The sequence below is a fragment of the Apus apus genome, chromosome 3 (assembly GCF_020740795.1).
Source record: "Apus apus isolate bApuApu2 chromosome 3, bApuApu2.pri.cur, whole genome shotgun sequence".
Classification (NCBI taxonomy): domain Eukaryota; kingdom Metazoa; phylum Chordata; class Aves; order Apodiformes; family Apodidae; genus Apus; species Apus apus.
The window spans coordinates 86,954,236-86,977,669 of record NC_067284.1 but is presented as its reverse complement, the minus strand read 5'-3'; the positions used below and the strand labels follow the sequence as shown (position 1 = coordinate 86,977,669).

Below are 23,434 nucleotides of genomic sequence, written 5' to 3'. Positions count from 1 at the left end.
TTTATGCATCTAAGCCCTGCACAAGTCCTGCTTGAGATCCTTAAGATTATTGGGGAAAGTGAGGAAAAAGGGAGGGAGTTGTTGACAGGATTCTGGGGCAGGATCCAAATGGCCTTCTTTAGTTGACCTAGCTGAAGAAACACTTCCTTAAAGTCCAGCCAGTTGTAGACTAGTATGATTGATCATCTTCCCACCTATCATCAAAGAACAGGCATGAATAAGCATAAATACATGCAGTATGTAACAAATGAGGTTCTACCCTTACTATGATGATTTTCTTAAATGTTTTTTAAATGATGATAAATAGTTCTGATAAAGTGAACCTTCTCTTCAAGGGAGTAAATCCAATATTAGTATATGTAAAAAGTAGGCAGGTAGCCAGATGTTCTCATATGGTAAATTCAAAATTATGGAAATTGCTTTCTTTGCTCAAAGCTATTACAAAATATGATCTATGGAGACAAGACAACTCTCTGACTGCTGACTGTTTAATTGAGAACAGCAGTTAGCCTCTTCCAGACCTGTACCCTGGATTGGCTTTAATTTGAGTGGGATGTCTGACGTGCACCAGGCAGTAGCAGATTGGGATGGAGGGTAATTTAAGAGTTGACTTTTGCTGTTTGCACTAAAGTAGAAGCTTCATCTAGGGTATCCATAGGATAGAACAGAGTGAAATAAAAGGCTGGTAAAGAGAATTGAGCCTTATTCCTAATGCTTGTGTGTAAAAGAGGATGTATTGAATACATTAAAATTCCTTTGTTTAAGAACTTCATCAAATGGGGGATTGCTTTTTGCATGTAAGCTGTGTCTTAAATGACTTATTTTGAGGTGACATATGAGACAGAGGAAAAAGTATTAAACCTTTATGTGTGATGGAGGTATGTGAGTGCATGTGGTTTCTTTTGGTGTCTCAGACCATCAGTGAGATCTGGCATCCTGTGAATGTGTTTTCTGTGTTGAAATACCATGTATAAAGGCCAAAATGAAGGTAAAAAAAAGATGGTGTCCTGGGATCTGATGGCTTATGAAAAACAGAGTACTTCTGTGTCATTTTCCTGGGTGGAGGATCCTACAAAATATGATGGGAAGGGGTCTCAGGAGAACACATTTGGTCTTGCTGGCCTCAACCTTAAAAAGTATGCTAGCGCTGTTCCTAAGAGCTGTTGTCTGACCTGAAAACCAAGACTGGTGGAGTCTGGCTGTCCCATGCAGTTAGTTTTAGTGCTTTACTATCTCTAATGTTTTCCCTCATTGCCTTTGCTGTAACTCAGGTTTGTTACTGAGGACCCAAGTTCTCTGGGAAGGTGAAAAGCATTGTATTACTGCCTTCCTGGTATGTAACAGTAGTGGAAGTTACTCCCCTCAGTCTTTATATCCTGCTTATTAACCTGTTTTTCACATGACTTCTGTAATTTCCTTTACTTCTGCTTCATCCAGATCTCTCTTGAGCTGCAGTGCTGGACTGAGCTGGAATGAAATGAGCCTTATTTGCATGGTTCTCTGCAGCTGGAACTGAGGTGTCTTGGTCTCTCCATGCACTGAAAACATCAGCCAAATCAAACTGAGGGGTCTCCTTTCGAGGAGTGGAGCCTAAAAGCTGAGTGCTGCAGTGTTCAGCTCAGTGGTGGAGTCTCTTGAGATAGAACCCCTAACCACAATGCTGAAAGGGGAAATGATCATGTAGTGCTGAGAGATGATAAGCAGATAAGGCCAGCAACAGTACTTATAAAAATGCCAGTGAAACAAATTATTTAGAAACGTCTGTTAGTAGAAACTAATTGAATCCTGTGTAGACTGGAATATATAAAGCAAGATGCAGCCAGGAATTAATGAGAGAGAATGAATTGGCATGTGGATCCCCTCATCTGTTTTCCTTCCTAAAATAGCCTGTTTCTAGGGCCAGGTTGGGTAGGAGTAGAATGATTGAACAGTTGGGCATTCAAATGCAGTGTGAGCATAATTATATTTAAGAACAATGACAACGTCATTGAATAGCTGTAGAAGGTTGCTACAACTCCTGCTTGGGTAGCACAGAACGCTTGATGGTTTGAGTAAAAGGAGGTGGTTCCACATGTTTTGGTGTTCAGTGGTCACAGTCCAACCCATACTTATCTGTTTTTAACAGTGGTATTTTTGATGGTTGTGTTTGAAGTTCCACACAAAATGCAAATGCTGATAAGTTTTTCTGGTCAAAGTATGGGCTCAAAGTCTCATCTGGGCCCAAATTCCAGTTTCCTTGGGTTGATAAGGGTGGGATGAATCTGTTCAGCTGTGGTCCCTGAGAAACACACTGCAGATGTGCCTCACCTCTGCTGCTGAAAAGGTATCTCTCCTTTGCAGGAAGAGTATGCACAGGTGTACCTGTGGTTGTTGGGGCAAGGCCTGGACCATGCAGTAATCTGGGTGCTGATCATTTTGGCTAGAGCCTTCCAGCAGCATTTTGCACCATAATAATGACAGCAGCAGCAACAACATGCGTTTAACTACCCTGCAAAGGTCTGCTGGCTAAGGGAGAAGGTCTGGTCTCATTATTACTTTCTTTGTCTTTATTCCACCCCATCAGCACAGGAGCAGAACAGAGATCAGTACTATTGATAAATTATTGTAAAAATTGATCATTTCACTAAGCCAGCAAATGTAAACAACCCCTCTTCTTAAAAATCCTTTAAGGAAAAAAACCCCGAAAAAGCTGTAAAAAGCATGCACAGATGGATGTTATTCTAGTAGTAACATGTATTGAAAATGTTAGAAGGGAAGGAATGCTAATCACTCAAAATTGCAGGCAGTGGGGTCATGAGCAAAGTACTGAACTGTAAAGGTTTTCCATTTGTGGGTTAGCTCAAATGTCTCTGATTTGACTAATGGATCATCAAAGGTGTTCTGGCTTGGACAAGCCAGGCTTGTTAACTGTCATGTGTGTGATTTTGCTAGTATTCCAACACTAGAGAGAATAGATGTACCAGAAATGATCATTTGTAATTGAAACTGTGTTCCTTTGTTTTCTACACCAGCAAAGAAAACAAAGTAAGAACTAATTTGTACAGGTAAATGTTTACCCTAAGAAATTTACAGTGCTATGGTAGTATCAAAGCACTCTCTTAAGGACCACTCTCATTTTTATTTGAAGTAAATATTTTTGTTGGATAATGAACTACACATAATTCAAGGGAGCCTGGAATAAGATAATTCTTTAATTGCTCTAATTGCACGTGCATTTTCTGCTGAAATATCTTATGTGATTTTTCAGTTCTTGACGTAAGAACGATGCAATTTTTAAAAAGATTTTTTCAAAGCCATCTAAGATTGTTTTAAAAGATTGTTTTAAAACTGGAGCAGTGAAGAGGAAGAGTTTTCTTAGAATTGAATACAGAGGTGTTACTGTAGGAAAAGAGCACAGATGATAACTCTGAGCCAATTCTTTGCAGTCTTACTAAATTAAACCTCTGTAAAAGTGCTGGGAAGCCTGCAGTTTTGTCCTTGTCATAAAAGAAAGTAGCTTAGTATTGTAGTTACCTCGTTTTCCATTGCAGTCTAAGTAATTAAACCTCGAGCAAATCCAACTGATGTATTTTATCAAAAGGGAATGAACTGCCTGTGAGGTGGATTTTACTTTTTGTTGATCGACTTTTTTCTTCTTCAGGTAAAATGGAACATTTTGTCACTGATAAGTAATTTTATTTTATTTTATTTTTAGCTGATAAATTTAGACGGAAACTGGAAGAATTAGAGAAAGAGAAAGATTCTTTAAAATTTCAGCTTCCTTCAAGGCATCCTTCAATTAGCAGCTTTTTGGATAGGTTTGTTACCCAAGTTCAAGCAGCATTGCATTGGAATGCTGATAATCGGTAAGTTGGTTGGTTCCTTTTTATGTAAAATGCGCTTTTGTGTTTCTTAAAAAGCAGAATTCAGCTTATGAATAATTTTAATAAAATGTTTTAAGATATTAACATGGAGCTTCTTTATGAACACCCAACACCCCCCCCACTCCTCTTTTTTTAAATTTTATTTCTACAGTTCTTTCAGAATTGCCCAGAAAAACGTTGATCATGATGAACTGGTGAATTAAGTGGAACTTTTCCCACTGATGTTGAGTGGGAATGGATTTGAATCCTTGACATGGCAGTTGAGTGTACAACAACGCAGCTTGAGCAAGGGTTCCCTGTGAAGTTAATTCTGATGCTCATTTTTAGGCAATGAAAGGATATTTAAATATAAAGTAAAACAGATTCTTTTTTTATATGCTTAGATCTTTCAGAGATTTCTTTTATGCTTCATTTGTTAAGTGGCAGTAATGTGCTCAGCACTATAAACAGTCATAAAAATAAATTCTAAGCCTTCTCTTGAAGGGATAACTTCAAAGATTGGGGGAACATGTGAATGACCCAAGGGAGATAGTTAGCTTAGGAAGACAAAGTTGTCTCTGTTTCTGGGTCTTTCTTCAGCTATGCTACTGGTTACTGTTGTTAGAAGAGGATTCTTCAGAGGTATGGGAAGCTATTCTCAAATGCAGTAGCACAAAGGAAAGAAGAAAAACCTCATTTTCTGTCAGCTTGTACGTATAAAGGCTGCAGTGTGCTAGTCAATACCTTTGGGTGTAATTTTTGATATACATGAAAATTAGATAAAATGAGTACAGATAATAGGATTTTATTGCAAAATTTGAGACTTTTAAGGATATTTTTAGACTGTATAGGATTTAGTAATGAGGCAAGTTTAAAGCAAGCTGCACTGAAAGGTGTTTCCTTCTGCCTTCTGAGGCCTTAAGAAGCTGTTTTACCCTTCCTTAAAGATTGGTATGCAGCACTCTGTACTTTGTCATTGAGAAGTGTTCACTATGTGCATTCATTTGTAATAATGATTTTGGCTTTAGAGGTGGTGTTGTCTTTGATGCCATAGAAATTGAACCATTAAAGCATCCTTGAATTACATAATGTTCTTATTTTTTTTCCTATGTAATGTCTAGATGTTATATTTTTATATATAAAATACATATACTATTTATAGAAATATACATTTATGAAAGTATTCCTGTTCTTTGGATGGTTATATCTGTAACTCTTTTTTTTGTACAGCTCTGAGGGCAGTGCTATTCTTCAGGGTCAGATGAATATCCTTTTCACTTTTCTGTCCTTTGCACACTCACGTTTTTTGAGCTTGAGTTTGACTTGTTGCTTTTTCTCACTTCATTCTTGCAGCCTTTCACACCACTTTGTCTGTGGTCTGGCTCTCTTGTTGATGTAGCAAGTGTACCCATTGTCCTCTATAGCAGTGTTTTAAGTTTTTTCTGCTCAATGGTAATTTTAGGTAGTACAGGGTGCAAAACTTGACCACTTCTTCAAGGAAACGTGCAGGCTTCAGTTTTATTTTCATTTTTAATCAGAACAAAACCAATATACCCAAGATTTCATTTTTCACCTGGAAAATTAAAAAGATGATCAGACTAGCCCCAGAAGACCAGATGATTGCATTTTTTCTGTAGTCAAGCCAGTCTCATCTTTTTGCAAATAGCTTTTAAAATGAAAAGTATTTGTAGCAGGGTTTGTTTTTGTTTTTGTTTTGTAATACATGAGACTAAAATTCATTCCCTGGTTTTGTTTTACTTCATCAAATTATGAGATGAATATTTAGGTGAAGGCATTCAGTTGACACAGGATACTGAAGACAAGTGGTAGGAGCCAGATTTGGTTATGTTTAGCTTAGGAACAGTATAGTGTTTGTGCAGTGTTCTCACCAAGTTTGGTGAGATCAGAGAGATCTTCCTGTTTCCTCAATACCAAGTAGGCATGAACATGGAATTTCCAAAACGGTTCTGAGAATAACCTATGTTTATCATGGAATATTTCTTACACTTTGGCCAGCCACTCCAAAATTTCTATTGCATGCAGCTCTCAGAAAAATGCAGCTCTGACTGAGAGAAAGTGACTTTGGAGTTGAGAAGTGTGGGCTGTTGGAGCCACAGCAATATGTAATGATTGTAAGGCACGTAGATGGTGGTGGCCTAGTAATTCATAATATGGGTGTCTCTTTGATTTATTTTGTTATTACAGAAATACACTGTCATTATGTCTGTTTTGTTTAAGTATTAATGCCATTTATTTTAGTGTCAGGGTTTTATTTTGCTTTTTCAATACATTCTTAAGTCCACAGAGAGGGAGTAAAGCATGCATGTCTTCTGATGGCCCGGCAGAAGAGACAAGAACCTCTTGTTCTAGACACTTGTTAAACAGCTGTGCATGGAGATGATAATTGTGTGGTTAATCATGCTTAAACCAGACTTGTGATGCATGTCTTGTATGTGGCATGGATGTACTTGCTTTGCAAGATTACGATGGGAAACCATGCTTCAAAAATCTTTTGTTTGATACAGAGTATTTTTTTAAGGAAGATAATTGAAGTGCATCTGTACCCTTCATGTGGAAATGCATGCACTTGTCTTTGGAGGTGGACACGGAAATGCTATTGGCCTTGCAAGCGTGCATGCCCTCATGCAGGAACACACAAGACAAAATAGGTTTGCGTTGTTTGCAGGTGCTTTCTGAGAGGCTGATTATAGATTGATACTTCATGTAATGCACTGATTACCTTGGGGTCCAATCATGCACAAATTTGCAGCTGAGGGTTGTACCAACCACCGACCACTGTGAGGAATCCCACTGACTGCGATTTTGAAAGAACTCGCTGTACGTGAGAGAAGTAAAATTTGGCATCATGGAGCAAACACTCCAGATGATCTCTAATGTAGTCTCCAAAAGCTGACAGAAGCTGCAAAAATGGCTTTGGCAAGTTTCTAAACTTCTGTCTAAAAGAGATTTTTCTCTTTATTGATAGAAATTACATGCCTTAGTTTTGTCTCTTTCAAGGCAGTGATGGATAAATTTCTGAAACATGTAAAAGCTGGGGGAAGCCTTAAGCTATACAAGTTTTCTTTTTTCCTTCTTCTGTATGTTGTAAAAACAGTGTAAATGTTTGAGATGATAATAAATGAAGATAAGCCAAGGAAAAATCTCTTGTTCTCTAACTGTATCTGTTTAAGATGTAATTATTCTGGTGATGCAGTGCTATGTTGCTGAAGGTAACATGTAGTGTTCTGATATATTTAATCTTTGAGTTGATACTCAGCTGTAACACTAACTTTTAGCTTTTGTCATTTTTTTTCCAAAGGATTAGACGGGAAGAAGCCCAGCTTTGGCATGGAAATGAACATAGACTTTTGAGATCCGCTTACCAGGAGAGGATGCAGGTTTTGGCCACAAAACGAAATCAACTTTTTCAAGAGAAGAAATGTTTACAGGTAACAGGACTGCAAAGTTGTTTATAAGAACCAGTGCCGTGTAGGGAAGAGCTTGAAAGCTGTCACACAGAATCAAATAAATTTATTGTAATAGTGACTTTGCTTCTGTGCAGCAATTATAGCCTTGGCTGTGATCCAGTTGATAATCTAAGTGATGATTGGAGATGGCAGCCACAGGAGTTGTGTTAATCTCATTACAGAGAAGCAGAACTGGAAAGCTTTGTGGCTTGTGTGTGTGCTTTAGCTTTCCTCATTATCTTATTAAGTGTGCTTTATGTTCTAATTTGATATTTTAATATTTCAATGATCTTCAGAGGTTTTTATTTGAAGGAAAGAAGTTTTGAAGGAAGCAATCTTTCATACATTTCTGAATAGAATTGACTATAAATACATGATTTTCCAGCTTTTGTTCCTGAAAGATTATTGATGCATTTCATAAGGATGAAGGAATCATCGTGAAGCAGTTGGCAATTGCCTACAATAACTTTACACTGACACGTGATGTCACAACGTGGTAATTTGGCAAATTAAATGTTTTTAAGATGGCTTTTGTCCAAGTTTAAATCTGCAAACCTTTTAACCAAAATTTAGCTGTTTCTTTTCATTGTTCTTCAAAAATTTCAGTTTAGTGTCTAGTACAAGTCTTTGTTCCATCTCTATTTAAACCTCAGCAGTGTGACATCTAAAGAGAAGCTAGTAGGTCTATTTTTTTAATTATTATTGCCCCCCCCCCCCCCCCCCCGCCCGCCCCGTGGTCTCGTATTTAAATGTCTTTATTTTTTAATGCGTTTCCTCCTTTGGTGAATCAAACACTATAATAGTCTGTGTGTTTGTATCCACAGAAATACATATATCTATCTAAATGAGAAAGAAATTGAGAAAAGCTTCTTAGATGGCCATTGCAAAACCTTACTTACATGACGAAATGTCTCTTCTATCCTAGTCATAACCTTTTTGTATTGTTTGGATTTATTTCATCAATGTATAAGAGGAGACATAATGTAGTTCAACGTTTTCAGTGCCCAGAAAACTATTGTTGCTAATCTAGACATCCAACCAGCCACTTCAAGCTTTACAATTGAAAAGTGCTGTACTTAAGACTCCGTGTCAGCTAATGTTTTTATACTTGCTCCAGGTGAATCTTTGTTCTTATGTAGTTATACTAGGGAAAAAAGGAGCTGCACCATTATACAGGCATGCTGTTTATGAGCATTTGATCAAAACTGTAATGAATTCAAGGTTCTGAAGGAGGCTGACCAGTGATGTTTGGTGGCTTCCAGCATTACTTAGGGATTGCTCCTGCCCAAACTATCACATGATCAGAATTAACTGTTTTTATTTTTTTTCCTTAGACCCACTTTACATTTCTTTTCATAGAATCATAGAATCATTAAGGTCGGAAAAGACCTTCAAGATCATCAAGTCCAACCATCAGCTCTACAGCCCCATGACCACTAAACCATCTCCTGAAGCACCATGTCTACCTGTTTTTTGAACACCTTCAGGGACGGTGCCTCCACCACCTCCCTGGGCAGACTGTTCCAATGCCTCACCACTCTTTCTGTGAAGAAATTTTTCCAGATACCAAACTGAACATCCCATGGTGCAACTTGACCCCATTTCCTCTTGTCATATCATTGGTCACCAGGGAGAAGAGGCCAACACACGCCTCACTACAACCTCCTTTTGGTTAGTTGTAGAGAGCAATGAGGCGTCCCCTCAGTCTTCTACAGGCTGAACAGCCCCAGCTCCCTCAGCCTCTCCTTAGAAGACCTGCTCTCCAGACCCCTAATCAGCCTAGTTGCCCTTCTCTGCGCCCTCTCCGGAACCTCAATGTCCTTGGCCCATCAACCAAGCCTGTCCAGATCCCTCTGCAGAGCCTCCCTACCCTCAGACAGATCAACACTCCCACCCAACTTAGTGTCATCTGCAAACTTACTGAGGGTGCACTCTATCCCCTCATCCAAATAATCAATAAAGATGTTAAACAGGAGTGGCCCCAGCACTGAGCCCTGGGGAACACTACCTGTGGCTGGCTGCCAACTTGATTTAACTCCATTGAACACAACTCTTTGGGTCCAGCCGTCCAGCCAGTTTTTAATCCAGCAAAGCATGTGCTCAACCAAGCCACGAGCAGCCAGCTTCTGTAGGAGAATGCTGTGGAAAACAGTGTCAAAGGCCTTGCTGAAGTCGAGGTAGAGAGTATCCACAGGCCTTCCCTTGTCCGATAAGTAGGTCATCCTGTCATAGAAGGAGATCAGGTTAGTCAAACAGTATCTGCTCTTCATGAACTCATGTTATCTGGGCCTGGTCATCTGGTTGTCCTGGATGTACCGCATAATGGTACTCGGGATGATCTGCTCCATCAGCTTCCCCAATACTGAAGTAAAACTGACAGGCCTGTAATTTCCTGGATCATCCTTCTGTCTCTTCTTATATTATGGGGGCTACGTGGCTGATTTCCAATCTGCTGGAACCTCTCTAGTCAGCCAGGACTGTGATAAATGATGGAAAGTGGCTTGGTGAGCACCCCTGCTAGCTGTTTCAGCACTCTTGGGTGCATCCCATCTAGCCCCATAGATTTGTGCACATCTATATGGTGGAGCAGGTCACTGACCATCTCCTCTTGGATTGTGGGGGGCTACTGAGTAAGTTTCCTTTTGCCCTCTGTCTTGTTGGTTCTGCATTGGTCTTCAGGGATTTAAGAGCCTTTGATGGTATCTAGATGTTTCTACTGCAGTTTGTACTTCATGGAGAACAGCAGCCCATAAGTGAATGTGGAGAATTACAATGAGTAGTGGTTAGCTGTCCTATTAGAAATCTCATTTTAAACTTAGATCTGCAAAGTAAAACTCCAGCTTCTGCTTAGTGAGCTGAATATCATCTGCTGCTCCATGCCGAGACTTTAAATTCTTTTTATCTGTCTCTGGTGACTGACCAGGAGTACATTAAAGGCTTCTTGGCATTTCTGGAAAAGAATCTGAGAGAATTCCAACTTACTGAGTAAAATCTGTGTTCTCCCAAAAATGCCTGTGAACTATTCCCAAACAGAACAGCTTTCTCTGTGTGCTTCTGGTATCTATTTATGTTGTAAAAACATTACAGTGCTAAAAGCGTGTTTCTAAAACCAAATTCTGTTCATCTCTTTTTCTGCTCCCATGTAAGATGCTTCTTGCAGTGATTGCAACGAGTATGAATGTCTTTGTATTAAGTATAGCCTATTAAGATTTTGGCAGTATTCCCAAACGAGTAACACAGAGACAGAATTGTCCTTTGTGAGCACTAAAAGCCTGATTTGAGACTGAAAGAAACAAAACTGGTGTTTTTGGCCTGCTGACCTTTCTGTCCTTGACAAATGCCTGTGGGTTGAAACATGGGCCACTCTGTTCTTCTGTCGCTAAATATAAAACCAAAAAGGAGGAAAATAATGGAATAATCTGATGTGCAGCACTAGTCTAAGTTTAAATTTTTCAGCCAGTCAGCCTTTTAACATGCAAGGACTGCTTATTGGTTTAAGTGATACTGAAGAGAGCTTGTTGCAGTGCAGCAAACCTGAAAATGTGTTTGTTGACAAAAGGAGCGCTGGTGAACTAAACTTCACTTCAACTACATTGAAAACATTAAAAGAACATTAAGGTTTCCAAGAGTAGAACTCAAAAGCAAAGATATGCCAGTCAGTTAGCTGTGCATAGTTTGGATTTCTTATTAAAGTCTTTATATGAGCATGCCTTTCTTTCCTGAATCCCTGCCTCCATACATTGCTGAAGATGAAAAGATATTCAGAATACCATTTTATGTTTGTAACTCAGTGCTTGGGCCCAGAACCCTTTTAGCCACTCAGACTCTCTTTTGGATGCAGATTTATTAATTTGCAAATGGGCTCTTTTTACATCATTAATCAACATGGCATCTGAGTAATTCAAAACCACATAATTTTATCTCTGTAGCATCACTTTAGGTGAAGAGATGTTCTTATTGCCATTCTACAGATAGAGAATGAAGAAGTGAATTACCGTGAAAAGCTATGGTTGTTTCTACTGTCAGTTTTGTGAATGCCTAGTTATTTGCCTGGAAGAGGTTGTGGAATTTAATTCATTTTTTAATTTACTTTTTCTTCTTACGAGGATGGAATATAGTCAGAACATGGAATTATGAGCTTTGATTTCTGTCAACAGTCTAGAGACAGCAAGCAATTCAGAGACCCATCTTGTTGGTTGTATGGAAGATAGTGAACATTCAGTCTGTGGCTGCTTGTGAATGTAATAGCATAAGTGGCTTGGAAAGCCACTTTAAGAAAGACTTTAAGTAATGTAGAAATAGAATAAATTTCTCCAGTATGGCATTCAACTGCCTCAATAACAAGTAGTACTTCTTTGATTTATATAATTTTTTTAAAATTCATTTTCAAATTTGGGGCAAAAGGAGCCAACAGCCATATATTAAATAACTTTATTAACTCAGCAACCAAGACTCCTTCATGAAATGTTCCTTCCTTGGCTACAAGGTACCTGTTGCTTTTTAAGGAGAAATTAGAACATGCTCTTTCAAAAAACACCAGTATCATAACATACAGGGTTTGAACTTCTGGCAAGATGAGTGCAACTGAGGTTGAAGCTCTGGTCCTTTTAAGTCAAGGGAGGATTTTTGTGCTTTAATTAAAAATTAATAATTGAAAGGACTAGACAAGGAGTTAGTGATTCACCAGCTGCATCCTGTGCAGGGGTATTCTGCAGGAGGACAGAGAGATAGTTGATCACTGAGCAAGATTCTGTTGTCGTGGTTGAACTGAGATTTTGGGTTTTTTGGGAAAGTTTTTAACTTGGGAAGTACATGTGTATTTTAAACATAAAAGGTGACTGATGATATTGGAAGAGAAACCTGAATTTTGCTGTTGAAATGGAGGTGGGGAGTTTCAGACTGTGGAAGCACTAGAGTTTCTAAATACATCAGGCATAAGAATTTTTGCATGTCAACAAAATAACTTCTCATTTATTGTTGTGCTAAGTTGAACAACCTTAAGTCATGGTACTTCTAACACTTATACAGCATGTTTCTAGAAGAAGAGGTGTTTCTTCAGCAGACTTCATAGTAAACTCAGGTTTCTGTTTTATACAGAAAGAAATTGAAGACCTTCGAGCAAGACTGGCTATATTAGAAGCAAAAGATGAACAACTAAGAAAAGAAATTGAAGAACAAGATAGGCTTATTCACTCACAGGACTGTGAATTGACTGCTTTACTTGGCTGCGTTTCTTTGAGAGAACTACAGGAAATAAGCAAGGCTGTGGATGACATGTTAGCATCCTCCTATCAAATTCAGTTCAGTCTGGAACTTCCAGGGACAATAAAGAGGTATTTAAATTTCAGTATGTTGTCAGTGATGTAGAGTCTTGTATCTTCCCAATGTACCATTGAATTGGCTGTCAGTTGTTTTCTCTGTAATTGTGCCAGATGATTATCTGGATTCAGAGACTTAAATATTTTCTGAGAACAGTTGGTGAAGTTCTAATATTAACATACTTGCTCAGTAAGGAAGACTTTGTAGTTATTTGAAGGTCTTGCACTTTTTGTTATGGTAAACAGCTACCTGCAGAAAACACATACATGCATCAACTGTTAATACCTATAATAAATTTAAACTATGTCTTGTTAACTGGTGGAATTTTTTTTCCTCAGCTTAGTAATGAAGTAATTACAACATATTTCTCACAGCTTGAGAGTGTGTACTAGGCACCATCCAAATAATTATTAGAGGTGCTTCTTGCTTCAGTGAACACTTTGATGTGATGGGTGTTAGGCTCAGACCGTGGACTCGAGGTAGTGGGGGAAGGGATATAGCAGGAAGGCTTTTGGAATACCTGCAGCTAAATGCACAGCATATGGTACTTTTAAATGGAAAAGTAGCTACTCCTGGTAACATTTTGTAAATAACCTCGTCTTTATTTACAAAAGCAATAAAAGAGCTTCAGGGCCTAAACTGTACTGTCAGTCCATGGGACATTGGTGATAGAACTTTGAAAGTGTTACGCCTGCAGTGTCACTGGGACAAAATAAAATTAATGTTTATCTTAAGTTGCATTTCTTTCAGATAAGCAATAACTATGTTGCTTACAATTTTTTTCTCCATGTTTACTGGATTTAGTTTGGTTATATTAGCATTCATGAGAAATTGCTGCTCATGTGTGCTAATTTATACAGACTTTTTTGAAGTCAGCAGAACATTTTGTAGAGGAAATATTCCTCTCTTTTGAGGTTTGTTTAAAATTTTAAATTAGGTTATGGGACATAGTTTCTTAACTTTAGTTTGTTTTAATGGTATCTTCTACCTGTGTTTCTCAGATCAAAGAATAAAAGGTCTCAAACAATTTGAGAACAAGTGTGCTTTGATGTGAGATTAGATTTTTGAGATTTCTTTCTACCGACATTGCTGATGCATTATTTGATTTGCACTTAACTCTTTAGGAAATAATTTATAGATGAGTTAAATTTGTACTGGTGCAGGAGTTCTTTGCTCACTGGCACCATTAATAGCAAATCAGTTGAGGGAATACAGGCATTCATTATTTGATGTGGGTTCAGAACTTTAAGCTAGGTTTAGAATTAATTTCTTTCTTTTCTGTTAATTTTAAAAGATGCTTTGAATGGAACTTTTCTATTTTAGATTTATTTGTTGATCAACTTTGTGTCACCAGGGCCAATGAACAGGTGCTTCTACTCTCTTTGCCATAGCTGGATTTTTCCTATTGCAAATGGGGACAAATGCATACTTGTTTGGGCTGCACAAGTAAGCACACTTAGCAGGCATCTGTGACAGCCTTCGGGAACAGTTTATATGTCCTATGTCAGGTTATAGTTGTGTGCTTTTGTCAAACCCCAAAGCCTTTTCTGACCCAATCTACTGGCAGTGATGTAGATGCCCACCTATGGCATGGTCACATGGAAACAAGAGTCCTTGTTTAAGAATGTGGAAGCTTCAGAATGTGGGTCCTCTGCAGCCTGTCTGGATCTGAACCTACAGCCTCAGAGCAAGCTCTTACCTGCCAAGAATTTCTGTAGCCTGGAAGGGAGTGTGTTTCATCACAGTTCTTAACCTGGACTTTAATGTATCCAGGAATGCAAAAGCAGAAATCTGGCAAAAGGCCAAAAGACTAACAGATGAGGGGAGATCTGACTCTAGGAGAGTGAAAGTGGAGAGGATTAATGGTTATAGCACTCAGCTCAGATGAGAGAGAGACCTAGTGGCTGTGATTGTTGAGGGAGCTGGTGACTATTCATCAATGAAGTGCTATATTTTTTTTCCCTTTTTCTTCCCAACTTAAAAGCTAAATGAGCTGGTAGAAATGGCTCTAGAGGTTAATAAACTATAGTGTGTCTGTAAGATACACCTTCATCTTCCCTCCTCCACACAGATGCAGTGAAGCTAAAAGCCAAGTTTCTGTCCTAGGTTAAGTGACATAACTAGAAGGTTACTAGGAGAAGGGCAGCAGATGGTGCTCCTTCTTTCTTCAGCCCCGATTTATGTATGATGTGGTGATAACACCACTTGTATTTCAAACTGCATGTGCGTGCCTGCCCTTCCCAACTGCCCAGCTACGTGTTCAGAAATAAAGTGCACTTGCTCTTCCTCTGAGATCTGCTTTTCTTCTTTCAATTTAGGAGTTAGCTGGCTGAGTCTTTCAAAGAAGCAAAAGGTACCACTCGCTGCCTATTCAGCAGGTTCTGTCCTCTCTGCAGGCAGAGATGGTGGCTCTGAATTAAAAACACCTGGTAGGTGTTTCCGCTACATGATGTGGTTTCTTGGTCTAGTAAATTTCATTCAAAATCTACTTGTGTTGTATATGATGTGCCTGCTGCTGTACTGAAAAGTGCACAAGCTGCCTTGGGAGCACAGACTGAAATCTCCAGTCCAGCTGTGTGCTGCAACCACTTGACTTTATCATGTAGCCCCTTCTTTGCCTTTGGTTCTCAAACCTTTGTCCCAGACCACTTGCTACTTTAGGTGGCTGAAAGCATCTCAGAGCAATACTTGTGTGATGGTCAGCAGGCACATTTCCAGCATGGGTTCTCTGCCACTTCTTGCTTTCAGGGCAGGGTGTATATTCAGAAAGGCTGAGGTGACGACTATGTTCCTAAAACAGTTACAGTTAATTAGCAGTGAGAGTCAGGCTCACTGTTAAACTAAGCAAAGGGCCGTGAGGATGATCCGAGTGCTGGAGCACCTCTTCTATGAAGACAGACTGAGAGAGTTGGAGTTAGATAGTTTGGAGAAAGGAAGCCTCCAAGGAGACCTTATTGTGGCCTTCCAGTATCTTAAGTGGGACAGCAAGAAAGCTGGTGAGGGATTTCTTAGGATGTCGGGTAGTAGATAGGACTAAGGGGAATGGATCAAAACTAGAGGTGGGTAGTTTCAGATTAGATGTTAGGAAGAAGTTCTTCACCATGAGGGTGTTGAGACACTGGAACAGGTTGCCCAGAGAGATGGTGGAAGCCTCATCCCTGGAAGTTTTCAAGGCCAGGCTGGATGGGGCTCTGAGCAACCTGATCTAGCAGGAGTTGTCCCTGCCCATAGTTGGAGGGTTGGAACTAGATGATCTTTAAGGTCTCTTCCTACCCTAACAATTCTATGATTCCATCTTACGTCTGCATCCAGTCATGTTCTTTTCTTTCTCTAAGATGAAAAAGCACCAAGCAGATAGTAAGACATCTGGTGTGGATATACTTCTCATGTGCCTATGGGCATCCCCTACATTGTCATACAACTATAGAATAATTTAAGAGGTCATCTTGTCAAACCTTTGCTCAAAGCAGGTCCACAATTTCCGAGTGAGATCAGGTTGCAGAGGGCCCCATCTGTCTGAGTTTTGCCTGTCTCCAAGGATGGAGATTTTGCAGCCTTGCTTGACATCCTACATTTCACCACCCTGACTGTGAACTTTGTTGTCCGGTGTATAGCCAGAATTTCCCTCACTGCAACTTGCATTGGCTTATCATAAATCAGTACATCTTGTGAAAGGCAATTGTGTACTAAATAGCAGGTTAAAATACTTGATGAAGCCAGTTCAGTGTATTAGTTTTAAATTCTGAAGTCTTGGAGTATTTAATGTGGAAAAAAAAATTCTGGAAAAGTACACTTTATTTTATGAATCATTGCAGAGAAGAAAGGGTAATAATTGAAGTCTTCTCAAGTTAGGGCTATATGAGAAATAAAACTATTACTCATGCACATATACTAATGATCAGTGTTTATGTAGAAAGTTGTTCAGTATTGATGGGCTGTAAATGCCAAGCTTCTGTGTACTGAGTTGCAAGATACTATATATTTATTCTAACTGCATTGTGCCAGTCATTCAAGTAGTGCTATGAAGTGCTTTTGCATAATTATTTGTTGGGTACATGAGTTGCATTCAGCACTGGAATAACACAGGGCTGGTGTGAAGCATCATCCTAAGACAATCTGTGCTATAATGAATTGTATTGAGTGGCTTGCAGCTCACTATAAAATACAAATTATTTTGCTTTTCTTAGTCTAAATGCTATTAAATAGCATCTTATTGCAGCAGACTTCAGGGAACATGGGAGAACGTCTTAAATGAAGAATAATTGCCTAGAGAGAAGTGAGCAGAAGCAAGAGAGCAAGTCAGTGTAACATTGGGCTGAACATTGTCTCTAAGCTTATTTTTCTTGTCAAACATTGTTATTTTCAGCAAGATTAAAAATGCTTTGTTTTATCTTGTTTATCTTAGGTATGTGGTGGATGTCTAGAAAACAAGAAGTAACTATAGCATGCTTTGAGTTTGAAAAAGTGAGAAATGTTACATGTTACTCTGGGCCCTTTCTTGAGGGCTCTTAGAAGCTGAGGTTAAAACCTGGCCAGTTCATGTGCTGACAAATACATTAACTTGTGTTTTGACAGGGATTCTTACTGAGGTTGAGACCACAAAATGTGGTCGTTTTGCTCATCCAGATAGGCCTAATTGCTCTTAGTAAATTAAAGGGTGTAATCATTATAAAACAAGGAAATCACAGTGGAAAAGCTCTGTTGATTTATGGGGTTGTGTGGAGATGTGTTTAAAAGGGCTGAGCAGCTGGTGGTGTGTGTACCACTACATGTCTGTTTTAATGAAATACAACATATTAAAATCAGAGGAAAATAGGTCTTAGTTTTTCAGTGTGAAGTACTTTCTCCTGGAGATTGCAAAGGGTAACAAAATATATAATTTCTATATCCTCTACTGAAGAGGATGCTGTTTCAGTAATACATATTTTTAACTAGTGTAACTTGAATCCTCTAATTATAAAATGAGACCATGTTAATTAATTGACTTATTCAGTAGCTGTTGTTTCCTTTTTTTTCTTCTTTACATTTCACAGTGAAAACAGGAGAAGTCTGTTATACTTCTATTAATATTTAGTTTCACTTGGCATTTTGTCTTTTGGTTGTATCCATATCTACAGATGTATGTGACTGTACAACATGTCATCCTTAAAATAAATTGTACAGTTCCATCTGGACTATTGTCTGAGCACTAAATGCTGGTTGAAATGAAGAAATTCAATTAAACATCTTTCAAAATATTTGGATGCTCCTCTTCTTCCACCCTTCCCATGGAACAACTTTTAATTAGTAGGAATTTGTTCCACAGTGGGTGTGAGGGATCTTCTGAAGATAGGGAAGTTCTCTATTCTGCATATTATTTATTATAGTACTGTCATGGCCTGTGGCACAAGGAGCTGAACTTGAAGTTTTATGCAACCAGTTCACTCTGCTATAGTGATGCCTGGAGCTCATCTGACAAAGATTAATTCAAAGTGAAATACAAATACTAAGGGGGTTGCAAACCTTTGCAATACACCTAAAGCATTCGGCAACTTCAGTTGAGGCTAAAGCCTGATAAAGCAAAAAAAGGTGGTGTTTCTGTGTTTCCAAGAAATTAGTTTACTTGGGAAAAGTTCATTGAAGAAGACTTTCATATAGTTTTACATAACAACTTAGGAAACATGCCATTTAGAATGGGCTGTCATATACTGTCATTAGGAGAGACTGCTTTGTACATATTTTCTTGTTCTTCAAAGTGTGTGTCCACATGAAATTAGCAATTAGCAAGCTACATTAAATTGCTGAAGAAGTCTGAATGCAGCTGTATTTATTCAGCTCAGCCTTTTAAGAGAAATCTTACCTTTGGAGAATTGTGTTTAGAAAAAGCAAAGCAAATTGCACCTTATCCTTTCAAAAAGATATTTGTTGTTTGCTAGATAATGTGCAGTCTGTAGGTTCTTTTTAAATATGTGGTTTGAGGTTTTCTTTGACTATTTCTGTGAAAATGAATGCATATATTTTAAAAATACCCTCTGGAAACAGAAGGGTAGCATAAATACGAAGAGCAGAGGGATAAAAGAACTTTATAGCATCCAAAAGTTTCTACCACCGTGCACAGGTGCTAATGTTCCTGACTCCTGGGCCTGTGTGTGGGACAGAAGAGAACTGAATTGTACTTTTAATGCCAGATGGTCTTGGAGTCTTTACTTCTATATTTACTTACTGTTTTTTTGGGGTTGTTTGGAGCCTTTTTGTTCTCTGCACTTTTTCCTGACTTCACAACCTTAGTAGTGCTTAATTATAAGCAGAAATTGATATTGGTCATTACGTTAGAAGCAAAGTAATCTAAACTTGTTTCTTTTAAAGGTCTTCCTGAATGTTTTCAGGAGAGACTCCAAGTTATGGTCTGAGGGGGCACAGGTTAATTTTACAGTATCAGTTTGAAGACCTAGAGAGAAGGCAATGTTTAGAACCCTGGGGTATCCAGGGGGTAGAACAGAGAGGAGCCAGTATTCCCTTCCAAGCTATCCTATAAAAGCCAGGAGAGTGGAAAAATCCATCCCTTCTGCCCTTGTTCTGGCTTTCACTTGTCCGGAGGACATCTAGGAGGGATTCGTGTTCCTTGTCTTCAGCTTGCTACATGCTCTGCAGGATCTGACTCCATCAGTTGCTGGGAAAAGCCCATGTCCCTTTTCCTGAGTTGGCTCTGCCCCTCTTCACAGAGTACTAGAATTGAAGAAGAGAGACCTCTCAGTCACCTCACTGGTTCAGTTATTTTAGCTTTGCTGATCTGCAGGAATTGAAAAAGAGTGTTTGCATATGAAATACACCATGTGAAGAAGTGCTGCACAGCCCCAGAAGCTTCTCTCCCTGTTGTGCACTTCTGTCCTAGTCATAAGCTCTGGGGATGGGAATATTCAAGGCTTCTGACAGCTTCAGTTCCCCTCCTTGACCTGTTCATGTTGTCTTAATTTTGCTCAGTGATAAACCATCTTGTCATGACATGAGGACGATGCACAGGTCACTTCTTGTAGTTGCCTTACTGACTTGTCTAAGGGCCTTTTCATGCTGCTCTGATTTTTTTTAATTATTTTTTTTTAAGCTTAACACAGAATTTTAGAACTGTTCTCTGTTGTAGGAAACATCTCTGTCTATGCTGCATGAGATGAACCAAAATACACTCATGGGGTTCTTAATATATAGCTGACAACTACTGCTGCTACTGTTGCTAGGATAATGAGCAAGCTATGGTGTGCTGGTTTTTTAATTGTAGTTCTTTTGTTTAATGATTCATTGATCCATTTTTATTGTGTGCATCCATTTCACAAACCTGCAGCAGTGGACTTGCAAGCAGAGGACCAGAGCCAGAGAGGGCATTCCTTGACACCAGGGGAGGACTTTGTCCTGGAAGTTCCCTGGACCACCTGCCCTTGGAGCAACTGGTGGCATAGCCAGCATTCTCTGCCCCAAGGGGCTTTTGGAGGGAAAATTCCAAATTTCATGTCAAATGTCATAACCCAACTTGAGCTTTGATAACAGAATTGGCTCATTTTCAGCTGGTCCCACAGCTGGGTTTGTGTTTTGAGGTCATCAAGGGCTTAATCTCAGCTTTCTCAAAGAACTTGGCTGCAGGCTTTTGTGAGAGGCTAAGACAAGTCAAAGGTGAAAGAAGAGGCCTACCTCTTCCTCTGTGTTCTGACTGATTAGGAGGCTCAGCTTTCTTTATGTAGAAAGGTAGGTGTTTTCCTCTCCATTTTGTCTATTTAGGATTAACTTCATTCCTTTGTTCTCTGCCTGGGATTGAAAGGCAGACTACCTGGATATGTAGCTTTGTTTCTTCTTTTCTCATGTGGGAGCAATTCTAGAAGAAACTTGTGTACTCAAAGCCTGGCATGCAGTGCAATGTTGGAGCTTCAGCACATGAATTTCAGCACATGAATTCCTGCAAAGGTGCAAACAGTCATTGGACAAGAGCTGCCAGAGTTTGAAAATGTGGCAGAGGACTTCTTGATCAAATTGCCTGTGTCTGAGCGGAGTCCTTTGTTGTGTGGCTCAGCATTTTGTAGTGACGCTGATGCCACCAGGGCTGGTGAGGACCCCATTACAGGGATTAGAAAGGGTTTCTGCAAAGTCTGCTTCTGCACTTAGGCACAGGCATTCCTTGGGAATAACAGGAGGGGTTGGAAACGTATCAGGGAAAGCAGAGAGCAAGTCTTCCATCTTGGAGGACAAAGCCAGTGCTAGCAACCTGAATATTTTGGAGCAATCTTAGAAGCAATTTTTTGTCCTTCCAAGCAGCATTATAGAAGGAAAAAGTCCCAGCAGAAAGATGAGTACCACCCACTTGAGTATTCATTATGTGCAGTATAATGAAGAATCTGGTCTTCCCTGCTGAGCATCTGGTTCTTCCTTCTTGCTTGAACAACATCCACTGGGATGTAGCAGCCTATAAAGTCCAGGCCACGTATGTGCTTATTCCTCTGGGTGTGCATACAATAACACTTATTTCTCTTGAGGAAAAAATGACCAGCTGTCCCAATCAATGTATTATACAGAATTTGTTTATATATAATAAAGAGAAACAGCTAAAAACAGTATCCAGGGACAGACCCTTTCAGTCAGTGAAGTACAATGGATGTTATTCTTAGGAGAATAATTGCAGCTGCTGTGGGCAAGCTCTAGTTTTTGTGCCCTCCAAACAGATGTAGGAGAAGAATGGGGATCTCTTGATGCATCAGAAAACCTGGGGTTAGTGTTTGAATGTGATGAATGGCTGCTGCAGATAGCTGTTTGATTGTGCCTTTGAGTCTGATGCTCCTGTTTCAGGTAGTAGCTGGAGTAACAACTGCCTCAACTGCCCTGCAGCTGCAGCTCACAGAAGAGGGGTGGAAAATACAGCATCCTGAGGATGGCTGGTTGAAACAGGTGACTAGTTTGGCTGTCTGAATGGCATGTTACAGGACCAGGAGATATCTTAATGCAATGAAAATTCAATTTGGAATAATCATTAAAGATGCCAGCAGCATCTTCAAGTGACTGAACAAGTTGTTCCTGTTGTAGTGATTTTATCTAAAAAAACAGCTACCATACTGTGCAGACCGAAGTGCTGCCTTATTCATCGTATTGCAGGCATTAAAAAAATCTTATTAATACATTTTTTAAAAAATGTGAATTATCATCTAATGCCCTCATTTTTCTGCAAGCCTCTCACAACTGGGAGGGGTGGCAGCACAGCAGCAAATAAGGATCATCTCAGTTTAGAGTTCTTGTGTATGTAGGAGCTTCTGGGAAGGATGATGAGTTATTATAGTCCACTTTGTATCCCCGTAACTCTTCCAGAGTCGACAAAGACAAGTGCAGTCAGCCAGCAGCACATGGCTCAATGGGAAGTCTTATGGGAAAGCTGGAGTTATACAAAGACACGGGGAAATTGTGCTTTTAGTTCTGCCTCTCGATACATTCTGAGTGGGAATGCATGTGTATTGAAGCAAACCTTGACATAAAGCAACAATGAAGAAATACTGCTCTGCAAATGACAGCTGGAGCAAAATCAGCTCTCTGACAGTTGAGAGACCTGGATTCTCATTTATGTTCCTTGGACAACTCTGTAGATTGAAATGTGCAGAAGGTCCAATGCTCCTGTGCCTTAAAGTGAATCTCTTGATAGTTTTTGTCTCAGATCAGATTAATTTTTGAAGTTGGAAGCTTTCCAAGGTGACACTTTGCATTTTACTTCTAATTCAGGTGAGTAGTCCTTGCAACTGCCACAAATTTCATTTTCAGTATGAATTAAACACAGCTTTTCTCTCCTATTTAGTGTCAAAGTTCATGCCTCAAGAGCATTGTCAAGTTTAGGTAGAGAAATTGGATTTTCACCACTTCAGTTCAGGAGAAATTTTGTGGTTTTATCATTGTTTAACCAGCTCTTGTTATCTTACAGAAGTTTTTTGTGGGCTGCATTATCTGTGGAAAAAATCTGAGTGTGTTTGGAAAATCCTGACTTATGTTTAAAGGATGACTTTGCTTCCTGACATGGAGATAGGCTACTAAGAAAATCTCATTGTTTAATGTACCATGGATCATTTAATGAAGATGAAAAGTAACTTAAGCGCTTAACTGAAAAACAGCTTTCCTGGTATGATACGTAGCCCAGCTTGGGTTATGAACAGATCTTATGGAATGAAAATCTTGTTCTCCAATGTCTTCCTGGATTAGGCAGAATCAAGCTTTGTAGTGGAGAGTTTAAAAAGAAAAGAAAGAGTGCTGTTTCGCCTTAGGGCATTTGATACAATCTCTGAACGTTCACAGTTGAGCGGAAGTGTAGGACTGGCAATACCCTTGAAGGTCTTGCCTGGGTACAAAACTGCACATGGTATCAGTAATAATGAATCCATTGATTTTACTCAAGAGAACTTTGGGTACAAGTATGGTTTGTTATTTTTTCTTTTAGTCCTAGTTGTACATGTCTAGCTTAAAGGTGCCTCTTGTTAAGTACAGTTTTGTTCAAAAGCTTTTTTTTCTGACTTGTCAAAGTTTTCTGAGATACACACATCAAGGGAACCATAGAAGTGCAAGAAAGGTATTGATTTATTTGATTTTGTTTTGTAGATTTCTTTCTTAAAGGCCCAAGGAAGTCCCTAGACTTAAAATTTTTGGTGGATTATTTACCTTGATGTAGAATGTAGCAGGTGTTTACACCAAATGTTCCCTGAGTAGCACTTCTGATTTGTTTTGCAAAGGACTGGACAAAGGCTTTTTCGGAAGGTTAACTTCTTTTACTGTTAAAAGCAAGATTACAAATGTAGGGCTTGGGTTATGTATTTTCAT

General features: G+C 39.2%; 1 protein-coding gene across 1 annotated transcript in view; it reads left to right on the top strand.

The window, feature by feature from the left end:
* DISC1 (DISC1 scaffold protein) overlaps positions 1–23,434 on the top strand; it is a 187,741-nt gene that overhangs the window by 53,992 nt on the left and 110,315 nt on the right. Inside the window, exons 4-6 of the mRNA XM_051613527.1 lie at positions 3,695–3,845; positions 7,162–7,291; positions 12,407–12,642. Of these exons, the coding sequence (XP_051469487.1) occupies positions 3,695–3,845; positions 7,162–7,291; positions 12,407–12,642 (517 nt within the window). The remainder of the gene's footprint in view (positions 1–3,694; positions 3,846–7,161; positions 7,292–12,406; positions 12,643–23,434) is intronic.